At 41.8% G+C, this 11,168-nt stretch overlaps 1 protein-coding gene across 1 annotated transcript; it reads left to right on the forward strand.

The window, feature by feature from the left end:
* The first annotated feature begins 2,627 nt into the window (after positions 1–2,627).
* malsu1 (mitochondrial assembly of ribosomal large subunit 1) lies at positions 2,628–6,604 on the forward strand. The gene is made up of 4 exons (XM_088328087.1): positions 2,628–2,992; positions 5,884–6,059; positions 6,137–6,218; positions 6,286–6,604. Exons 1-4 carry the CDS (start codon positions 2,689–2,691, stop codon positions 6,441–6,443), a joined length of 720 nt encoding a protein of 239 aa, XP_088184213.1. The 5' UTR covers positions 2,628–2,688; the 3' UTR covers positions 6,444–6,604.
* Positions 6,605–11,168: the final 4,564 nt, after the last annotated feature.

The raw sequence follows: 11,168 nt of genomic DNA on the forward strand, positions 1-11,168 counted from the left end.
AAATTCTGCGACCCTGTCCACCTTCAAATCCGGACTTAAAACTCACCTCTTCAGACTTGCCTTTTCTAGACCGTCTGCCTGACACACTGCCGCTTTTAACACTAATGTGTTTTGTTGGCTATTCATTACTTGCTTGTTTTACTTTTTGTTTATTGTTTTGTCTTCATATGCACAGTGGCCTTGGGTGTCCTGAAAGCGGTTAAAAATACATCCATCCATCCATTATTTGCACCGCTTATCCTCAGTAGGGTCGCGGGGGTGCTGGAGCCCATCCCAGCCATCTCCGGGCAGTGGGCAGGGGACACCCTGAACTGGTTGCTTCAAAATACAATGTATTGATAATATTATAATAATAATAATAATAATAATTTCCTTTGTATTGTCATTCTTTGTAACAATGTACACAGAACGAAATGTCGATACACCTGACCCGTTGTAGCGAGCCGATGCAGCCGCAGCCAACAGAGGGCGCCGCCATTTTACCAATGTTATAAGTCTTAGGTATGACTCGGCCAAGGCGCGAACCAGCATTATTTTTAGTTTTCATTTAACAACCAGGTGGCAGCACGGCGGAGCAGTGGTTAGCGCGTGTGCGGCACAGTTCTGAGTTCATGAGATCGAACCTCCTCTGTGGAGTTTGCATGCTCTCCCCTTGCTTGTGTGGGTTTCTTCCGCACACTCCGGTTTCCTCATTCCACATTCCAAAGACATGCATGTCAGCTTAATTGGCCGGTCCAAATTGTCCCTAGGTGTGAATAAGCGAGTGAGTTGTCTGTCCCTGTGTGCCCTGCGACTGGCGGGCAACTAGTTCAGGGTGTCCCCTGCCCACTGCCTGAAGATGGCTGGGATGGGCTCCAGCACCCCCGCGACCCTACTGAGGATAAGCGGTGCAGATACTGGATGGATGGATTTAACAACCAGGAACCTGAAATCAGAGTAATGGCAAATTGTCATTCAATAAATGCAACATTTAAAAAAACACTTTTTGGGTGTTACAGGTAATTCTTTAATATATCTGTAGTTTTTTTTTTCAATGACAAGGGAATGGACTGATATCAATAAGCGGTTTCGGCATACTCAAACTTTGACTATTCGATATGTCTGAAAAAAATTGGAATCAGTATGTGTTATGCCCAATTTTGATATAGACATAGCTCATGTAGTAAGTGACTTATTCCTTCGGGCGACATTAGCTCAGGAGGTAGAGCGCTCGTCTTGGGATCAAGAGGTCGCAGGTTCGGCTCTATATATCGAAGTCTCCTTGGGCAAGACACTGAATCCCCAATGCCCCCAATAAGCAGGTTCCCTGTGAGTGTGTGTGTGAACGGGTAAGTGTGAAGCACATTGTAAAGCGCTATATAAATGCAGACCATTTACCATTCCCTGACTGTACGTCACTGATTGAGACCAGGGAGTCGATTTCGATTGTACTGTACACAAAAGTTTCTTGGAACTCACTGACAATTAACATCAAATACGATTCCCCCTCATTTTTAGCAAGGTAGATATATTTGGAAAAAGAAGAGTTTGATTGTTGTAACATACCTGTCAACCTCCACGGCTCCATGCCCGTACAAACTCATATTTTCCCGTACAAAATACAAAATAATCGTACACCATATATATATATTTTTTTCTGGAATGATGCATGATGGGAAATTCCCAGGCGGCAGACGCATGCGCACAGTAGCATCAAACCGCTCGCTTCGTTTGAACAAAAAAAAACGATACCGAGATAGAGGCTACCGCGGCAAACTCCTTTGACTTGATTGATTTGCCGTTTTGTGATAGTCCGTGTATACCGGATGGTACCCATCATTGACAAATTTGCGTTTTTCCGTACAGATTTCCTTGTACGTCGTACTTGTCTCAAAATGCATACAAAATTATGACTCACAACACGTGGTAAGCTTTCTCTCCTGGCTTTGATGTTTGGCAAAACTAACAAACTAACAAGCATAGCAATCCAAGCCACTCGATGACCGACAGTCGTGCGGTCTCATGCTCCCCCCTCACCCGATCTTTTCTACCTGTTCATTCAATCAGCGATTGTGTTTCAGAGGGACCACATCTCATTTACCTGTGATTTAGTGAGTTTTACTGCCTATAATCAGGGTTGGGTAGGGTTACTTTAACTGGATTACTTTCAATTACTTTTGGATTACTCCAATACCAAATATGCTAATGAAAGACAAAAGAAACTAAATATGAATAAAATGATGACTCACAACACGTGGTAAGCTTTCTCTCCTGGCTTTGATCTCCGGCAAAACTAACATAAAATGCGACAGAAACAAAATGAAAATAAATCCTAACAGCTTGCCGTTCCATGTATTCCGTTACTCCCCAAGCCTGCACAAAATTTTGTAATTTGATTCGTATTTAGTCTCTTTTGTCTTTCATTAGAATATTTGGTATTGGAGTAATCCAAAAGTAGTTGAAAGTAATCAAGTTAAAGTAAACCTACCCAACCCTGGTTGTAATACATATTCTCACAAATTCAAAGCGAGCCTTTTTTGTGGAACGAGATTTGTTTCGTTTCCAGTCAACAGGGGGCGGTACAAGCACGCTTTTTGTTTGACAGCAAACGAAGAACATCTACTGACCAATCCAAATCCCGGCTAGTATTTTACTTCCGTGTTTATGTATAGCACTTGAAAGATTAATATCGTACGGTTCTATTTTCAAATGATGAATGTCGTCAGGCGCGTCCATTTCTTCCTATATTCAAGTAAAATACCAGTCAATTTATACAACGTCGGCACAACTTTGGTAGCTAAACTTCCTCACCGCAATCATTTAATTCCTCGACGATTCGCTACACGTTTAACCCCATGCTCGCATATTCACCACGAATCGCAATGTCGATTTTGGACAAAGAGGTGTTTTTCGGAAATGGACGGCGGTCAATCACTGGTGAAGACTGACGTTCTTCGCGATGAATCACACGAGATTGACGGCAACTCTAATGACAAGCGTCACCCGAGCCAAAGTGAGTTAAAACGCTCCGATTGATTTCATGATACCCACCCCGGGGTGTCATTTGATCCCGTTTTAATAGATGTTCATTTCCTTCAATGCAAATATTGGTGATATTGAAGGAGTAATTGCAGGACTATTCATATTAAAGTGGCCTCAGTCGGTGTCATTTTTCCCAATTTCTGTCATTTTCATAAATCTCGTATTGAGCAAAATTGTAGGAATGCGTCACCCTTAATTAGGGGCGTTTAAACTCCAGACTGCATTGAGTGTGTGGGAATCATACCCTATACCACAGGTGTCAAGCAGGCGGCCTGCGGGCCAGATCAGGCCCGCCAAGGGATTGAATCCGGCCCGCGAGACAACACTCAGAGAAGCACAAGAGAAACACAAGCTGCAGGTTGAAATATGTCAATTTGATGTTGCCAAAGCCAGGTGCCTCTCACAAAAACATTGTACTTGTATTCATTTCTATCTCTCTCTTTCTTTTCCACCCCTTTTCTCCCACTCTGTCTCTTTCACTCTCTGTGTCACTCTTTTTCTCTTCCTTTGTTGCTCTTTGTGTCTTTTAACCTCTTTTGCTCTAACTTCCTTTTTTCCTTTTCTCTCTTTTCTATTTCTCTCTTCATACCCTTCACACTTTCTTTTCTCTTTTCTCTCCTTCTGTCTTTCTATTTCTCTTTGCATTTCTTTCTTCCCCTCTCTCTCTCTTTCTTTCTTTTCCACCCCTTTTCTCCCACGCTGTCTCTGTCTCTTTCACTCTGTGTCTCTTTTTTTCTCTTCCTTTGTTGCTCTTTGTCTCTTTCTCTCTCTTTTAACCTCTTTTGCTCTAACTTCCTTTTTCCCTTTTCTCTCTTTTATCTTTCTCTCTTTCTATTTCTCTTTGGATTTCTTTATTTCTCTCCCTTTCCTTTCCCCCTCACTCACAACTTTTTATCTTTTGTTTCTCATGCTCTCTCTTTTTCTTTCTTTGTCCTGCCCTCTCTCCCTTTCCCTCCCTCTTTCCCTTATTTCTTTATCCCTCTTTTTCTTTCTCTTTAATCTACTAGTCCAGCCCCCGACAGAATGTTTGTTCTAGCGTGTGGCGCCCGAGTTAAAATGAGTTTGACACCCCTGCCCTATACATTCTAGTTAGTGGGAAAAAATAGCTTGTTAAAATATTTTATATTATGAATTGTCTTTATCATAAACAGCAGCGTGGTAAATGTTGTATATGAGTATCGCTGCATCACTCCAAGATAAACAATGATGTAAACAGTGCATAATAGTCAAAACAATGAACAAAAGTCAACTCATGTTTATTTGTGACGCCCTTAATCACAAGGAGTCTCAAAGGGCTGCACAGACCACAGATTATTGCAAATCACAGACTATTATGACACAATCCCCTGATCTAAAACCTACATGAGGGCAAGGAAAAACTCAAAAACCTTAACATGAGGAAAATAAAGAGACCATGAGGCGTTTAACTCAGACAAGAAGTTCAGGAGGAAGTTCAGGCATCATTTTGTATGATACCAAAAGAACCTTAAAATCACATCTTAGTTAAAAGCCTCTCTGCAGCATTTTGTACCAGCTGAAGGCTCTTGATTTTGGACTTCGGGAGACCGGAGAGTAGTGCATTACAGTATTTGAGACTGGAAGTAACAAACACGTAAATTACAATCTCCGCATCCGACTGAGACAAGGCGAATTTTAGCAATGTTGCGAAGATGGAAGAAAGCTGTTCTAGTAATATTCTTAACGTGTGTTTGAAAGGACAGATCAGGGTAAAATATGACACCTAAATTTTTGACTGAGTCACTCTGGGTGATATTACATTTGTCAATGTCCAGAGCAGTTTTTGAGAACAAGTCACGGTTTTTAGTTGGACTAATAACTAACATTTCGGTCTTTTCAGAGTTAAGACGCAAGAAGTTGGGTGACATCCGTTCTTTTATCTCAGTGAGGCAGGCCTCCAAATTTCCACAGTTTAGTGTGGCAGATTTCTCCATCGGAATATATAGTTGAGTGTCATCTGCGTAGCAATGAAAACTTGCGAATAATATCACCTAATGGAAGGATGTAAATGCTGAAGAGAAGGGGGCCAAGTACTGAACCCTGCGGAACACCACAGATAACACTAAAGGGCCCAGATGTCATTTCACCATATTTAACACAGTGCGTCCTATCTTGTATGTGGAGGTATCAATCAATGTATAACAAAATCTTGGACATTTTTAGGATCACGTATTTCTCAATTCCTCTAATTGACATCAATATGGAAATACTGGCGTCTAGTGGCGCTGAGCCGTCACGTCACTGATATTGTCGTCGACGGGTATGGTGGGAAATGTAGTTTTGGGTCAAAGCATTCTTTTGAGCCAAGTCAAGTCCCATTTATTTGTGACTCCTCCAATCACTAGATGTCTCAAAGGACTGCACAGGATTACAATGACACCATCCCCTGATCTTACACCAACAGGCGGGCAAGGAAAAACTCAAAACCTCAGCATGAGGAAAAAAAGAAAGCAGTCCTTTATAATGTTGTCTCTCCCGTGTTATTGCACATACTCATTCACATAGTTAGAAATATTGAACTTCTTTATTTCCCATGAGTATTTTTAACAGGAGTCCAGCATGTAAACTTAGTAAATGCTGTTCCTAAAATGTTCCTTTTATACAAATACAATCATCTCTTCGCAAGATTGATAGAATCAATAATTCTCTCCTAAGTTACACAGTAATTTAATCGTATTTAGTGCTTAACCTGCTTAAGTAACTTAATATTTTGGTGACTTTCTTCTTCACGTTTGCATTAGACTTGGCTGGTTGCCTCCGTTAATGCAACCCTATAGCTCACAGCGAGCGAAAACGTAATTATTTCCCTACGAATCGATTTTTCGTGACTGTTGTGACGCGCAGGACCTGTTGAGACCTTCAACCTGGACGTCCTGGTGGGACTCTTACGTCAGGAGAATGCAGCTGACATTTGCGTGATTAAAGTACCCGAGCACATCAAATACACACAGTATTTTATCGTCGTCACTGGCGTTTCAACTCGTCACCTTCGCGCCATGGCGTTTTACACCGTCAAAGTCGTAAGTGGCCTCCGATTCCTCTAGTGCTTGCAAGGTGACGTTTATTCCTTCGATTTAAAACTCTATTTGCATCTCAGTACAAATTCATGAAGAAGGATCACAATGTTGATATGAAGATCGAAGGAAAGGATGCCGACGACTGGATGTGTATCGACTTTGGTATGTAAAGCGCATGTTCATCATTTTAGGTCTGGTATGAATTTCACGTGTCTATTGTGTCCCGCAGGCAATATAGTTGTTCACTTCATGCTGCCAGAGACTCGAGAAGTGTACGAATTGGAGAAACTGTGGACTCTGCGTTCCTACGACGAGCAGTTAAGCAGAATTCCCGATGAGAAACTGCCGAAAGACTTCATATACGACCTTGAAGACATTAAAGGATAAAAAACATTTTGACGCTTCATCAGGCTTTGACTAATCTTCTGAAAGTCTCGCACTTTAAATTCCGTTCTTGTGTAATTTTTCATTTGCAAACGCATTTGCTCGTTGAGATATTGCGTGTCGAACAGCTTTGATGGTTTGAAATAAATTCCTATTTTTCTAAATCGCTCCTAGCTCGTTTTTTAAATTTTGGTTACGAACAATAATCGCTGTTGGTTTATTTGTTGTAATAGATTTATAAGCATCATAATGGTTTTTTTTCCTCCTTTTATTTTATTATTAAGACCTGCAAACAGGATCGCTAAGTTGCCAGTTTATCATTTTGACTATTATGTCGTTTTCACATCATTTTCAGTAGTGGAAATTTATGTTGCTGTTCTTTGCTTTCCGCACCGTTTAGGGCATGTCTCTTTTTTTTGTAACCTCTGAGATTTATTACAAAAAACTCAGGGTAGGGCTCTTAGTACAGATTTGGATTTTGACATAGTGAGGTTTCTTTGTACAGTCTTCTCCTGTTCTCCTTTCTAGTTCAACATTAACTTGATGCTTTCCTTCATTTGAGTGGCTACTAAACTATAGAATCAGGTATTAACATTTTATAGGGATTGTACACATTGCTCTCTATAGTGGCAGTATTTGGGTAGGTGGACAACCCAACGGCTGTTTATCTTTTTCCCCTGCCAACTAACTGATTAAAAAAAAGAACGCACTTAGGTCTCCTCTAAGTACAACCATAAGTTGATAGATAGATACTTTATTCATCCCCGTTGGGAAATTCATGTTTCCAGCAGTCTCATGTTAAATAATAAAGAGATATAGGATACAAAAATACCCAATATAACATGTCAAATAAACATGGCGGCGCATGGATACATGCTTGCGGCTCGTTGCTCAGCTAATCTTCTATTTATTGCCGTTCTCTTGTCTTTTTTGCTTTCACTTTTGGACACATGTGTGGCCAAAAACACTTACAGTAGGGACGAACTTATTCGGTTGGGTGGGCGTCTAAATTTCGATTATTCGGGCACTTTTTATACCGCCCATGATATACCGAGCGAACTTCAAAGAGACCCGGCATCCTTGTGGACAGCTATTCCTCTTAATAAACGACGGCGGCGGCCCCGTAAAGAAAGGAAACAGAAACGTGGTTGCCGTGCAGGTAGATGTGTGAAGCGTGTGAAGTCCAAGCAGCAAGATGGACGCGAGGATGGACGCGAGGATGTAACTAATTCCACCATTCATTCCTCGCCGGACAACCGACGCTTTAAACTCAGCGCTCACAAACGGCCACAACGCCGGGAGCTTTTGAAGATCTCGACAAAGACTACAAAGAGTTCAGCTAAGTCAAATGATTCAGCAAAGCTGAAATTTGGTCTGTTAAATATTAGATCGCTTGCTCCAAAAGCTTTACTTGTTGATAACATTATTCGTGATTATAAACTTAACTGTATGGGTCTTTGTGAAACGTGGTTACGCCCGGATGAGCACTTAGCGCTAAATTATGCCTCTCCCCCAGACTACGACAGTAGTCATATAGCACGCACGCTGAAAAGGGGTGGTGGTGTTGCGCTAATCTCTGAAAAATCGCTCAAATTTAATACACGTACCTCTAATAATTACAAAACGTTTGAGGCTCTTGTGATGCGGTCCCCTCAATTGTCAATTGATGTAATAACTATCTATCGTGCACCTGGGCCATACACAACTTTCTTAGACAAATTTGCTGAACTTTTGTCTGAACTAGTAACCTATGCAGACAAAATTATAATTATGGGAGACTTTAACATTCATATGAACTCCCCACACAGTTCACTTACTATTGCGTTTAGTTCTCTAATTGATGCATTTGGTTTTACTCAACTGGTTGACTTGCCAACCCATAAAAATGGGAACACGCTAGACTTGATTCTGACTCGAGGAGTTTTAACCTCAAACATTATGGTGCTACCGTGTACTACTGTTATCTCTGATCATTATTTAGTGACATTTGAGGTGCTAACTAAATGTAGAGTTAATAAAGCTGAGGGATTTAGCGGACGCAATATAAGCACTGGCACAGTTTCTGAGCTCTTTGAACTCCTTCCTGGAGCAGTTGCGTCCTTTCCTAAATACAATGGCTCGATTGACTCACTCATGAATGAGTTCAATACCACCCTGACTAGTGTGCTGGATTCAATAGCGCCCATAAAACTAAAATCACGTCCTAAAAGACGCACACCTTGGTTTACTGATGAAACTAGAACTCTTAAAAAAGAATGCAGGAAATGGGAGAGAAAATGGCGCGCTACCAAGCTTGAGGTTTTCCATCAAACCTGGTGTGACAGCTTGTTAAAGTATAAAGCGGCCCTTGCCTCTGCAAAATCGGCCTACCTTTCGAAGGTGATTGCGTCTCAAAAGAACAACCCCAAAGCCCCTTTTGACACTGTAGCATCGCTTACAAGGCAACAGCCTATCGCAGACAGTTCGACACACTCTGCTCAGGACTTAATGGTCTTCTTCACTAAGAAGATTCAATGCATACAGGAAGAAATTGCAAAAGATATTGTTAGTACCACACGTATTAAAGGACTGAAATTTACAGATGCACGACAGGGTGGCTGCCCTGGGAAAATGGCCGGTTTTAGTGAACTGTCACTTGATGATCTCAAACAAGTGGTGAATGCGGCCAAACCGACAACTTGCCAGTTCGACCCGCTCCCAGGTTCACTTATTAAAAGTCTTTTTAGCGTCCTTGGGCCTTCAGTTCTAAATATTATAAATACATCACTCTCCTCAGGTGTAGTTCCAGCAGCTTTTAAGTCCGCCGTTATTAAACCCACACTGAAACGACCCAACCTTGATCCAGAAATATTAAGTAATTACAGACCTGTGTCAAACCTACCTTTCCTCTCTAAAGTACTCAAAAGAGTAGTGGCACAGCAGCTGAATGCTTTCATATCGGAGAATAACCTTTTTGAATCCATGCAATCAGGATTCAGGGCTAACTACTCTACTGAGACAGCTCTGATCAAGGTAACAAATGATCTCCTAATGTCAATGGATTCTGGCGCTTCATCACTTTTGCTGCTGCTGGATCTTAGTGCTGCTTTTGACACAGTGCGCCACAATATCCTACTAGAACGGTTGGAAAAATGGATTGGTCTCTCAGGAGCTGTCCTCTCGTGGTTCAAATCCTACCTCTCAGATAGGACACACTGTGTTAAATATGGTGAAACGACATCTGAGCCCTTTAATGTTACCTGCGGTGTTCCGCAGGGTTCAGTGCTCGGCCCCCTACTTTTCAACATTTACATGCTTCCATTAGGTGATATTATTCGCAAGTACAATATCAGCTTCCATTGCTATGCAGACGACACTCAACTATATCTTCCGTTGGAGGAATCTTCCACACTAAACTGTGGAAATTTGGAGACCTGTCTCACTGAGATAAAAGAGTGGATGTCACTCAATTTCTTGCGTCTTAACTCTGAAAAGACTGAAATGTTAGTCATTGGTCCTTCTAAATGCCGGGACTTATTCTCAAAAACTGCTGTGAACATTGACAAATGTCACATCACACAGAGTGACTCAGTCAAAAATTTAGGTGTCATATTTGACCCTGATCTATCCTTTGAGATGCATGTAAAGCAAATTACTAGAACTGCCTTCTTCCATCTTCGCAACATTGCTAAAATCCGTTCAATACTGTCTCAGTCTGATGCGGAAACAATAATTCATGCATTTGTTACCTCCCGTCTCGATTACTGCAATGCACTACTCTCCGGTCTCCCGAAGTCCAGAATCAAGTCTCTTCAGCTAGTACAAAATGCCGCAGCGAGGCTCTTAACCAGGACAAAAAAGTACGATCACATACACCGATTTTGGCTAACCTGCATTGGCTCCCAGTTAGCCAAAGATGTGACTTCAAAGTTCTCTTAGTATTGTACAAAATCATACATGGACTTGCTCCCTCTTATCTTTCAGATCTGATCTGCCACTATGTCCCGGTCCGAAGCCTACGATCTGAGAGTGCTGGTCTTCTGATGATCCCGAGAGCAAAGAAGTCTTCTGCTGGTTCGAGAGCGTTCTCCATCCGGGCACCGGTGCTGTGGAATGCTCTTCCCCCTGAGATTCGATCTGCAACCTCAGTGGAAATGTTTAAATCTAAACTTAAAACTCACTTCTACTCCATTGCATACGAATAACCTACTCCTCTTGTCGGTTGAAAATAGTTTGTGTAATATAGTGTAACAATCTGTGAAGCCCTTTGAGACTCTTCGTGATTTAGGGCTATACAAATAAAAATGACTTGACTTGACTTGACTAAATAATGTTCCAAAAAATAGACACTGTAATAAAGATGAAGCAAAATATGCAAATGTGAGGTTAGAGTTTAATGTGGGCTTTTTCTCCCCTGGGTGGAGTTAAAGAGCCTCATGGCATGAGGGAGAAATGATCTCCTCAGTCTGTTCGTGGAGCAGGACAGCAACAGCAGTCTCTCACTGAAGCTGCTCATCTGTCTGGAGATGATGCTGTGCAGTGGATGTAGTGAATTGTCCATGACTGTCAGCAGCTTGTTCAGTGCCCGTCTCTCAGCCACAGTTGTCAGGCTGTCCAGCTCTGTGCCCACAACAGAGCCCGCTTTCCTCACCATTTTTTTCAGACGTAAGGCATCCTTCTTAGTGCTGCCTCCCCAACACACTGCCGCATTAGAAGAGGGAGCTCGCCACAACAGTTTGAAAGAACATC

The sequence above is a fragment of the Urocampus carinirostris genome, chromosome 2 (assembly GCF_059441175.1).
Source record: "Urocampus carinirostris isolate Australia breed hairy pipefish chromosome 2, RoL_Ucar_1.0, whole genome shotgun sequence".
Taxonomy (NCBI): Eukaryota; Metazoa; Chordata; class Actinopteri; order Syngnathiformes; family Syngnathidae; genus Urocampus; species Urocampus carinirostris.

What these genes read in the sequence shown, in the direction of transcription:
- malsu1 (XM_088328087.1), top strand. Translation starts at nt 2,689, where the DNA reads ATGATGAATGTCGTCAGGCGCGTCCATTTCTTCCTATATTCAAGTAAA. An exon ending in CAAGCGTCACCCGAGCCAAA is followed by an intron (nt 2,993 to 5,883) that starts GTGAGTTAAAAC and finishes TGTGACGCGCAG; the next exon opens with GACCTGTTGAGACCTTCAAC. An exon ending in CTGGATGTGTATCGACTTTG is followed by an intron (nt 6,219 to 6,285) that starts GTATGTAAAGCG and finishes TGTGTCCCGCAG; the next exon opens with GCAATATAGTTGTTCACTTC.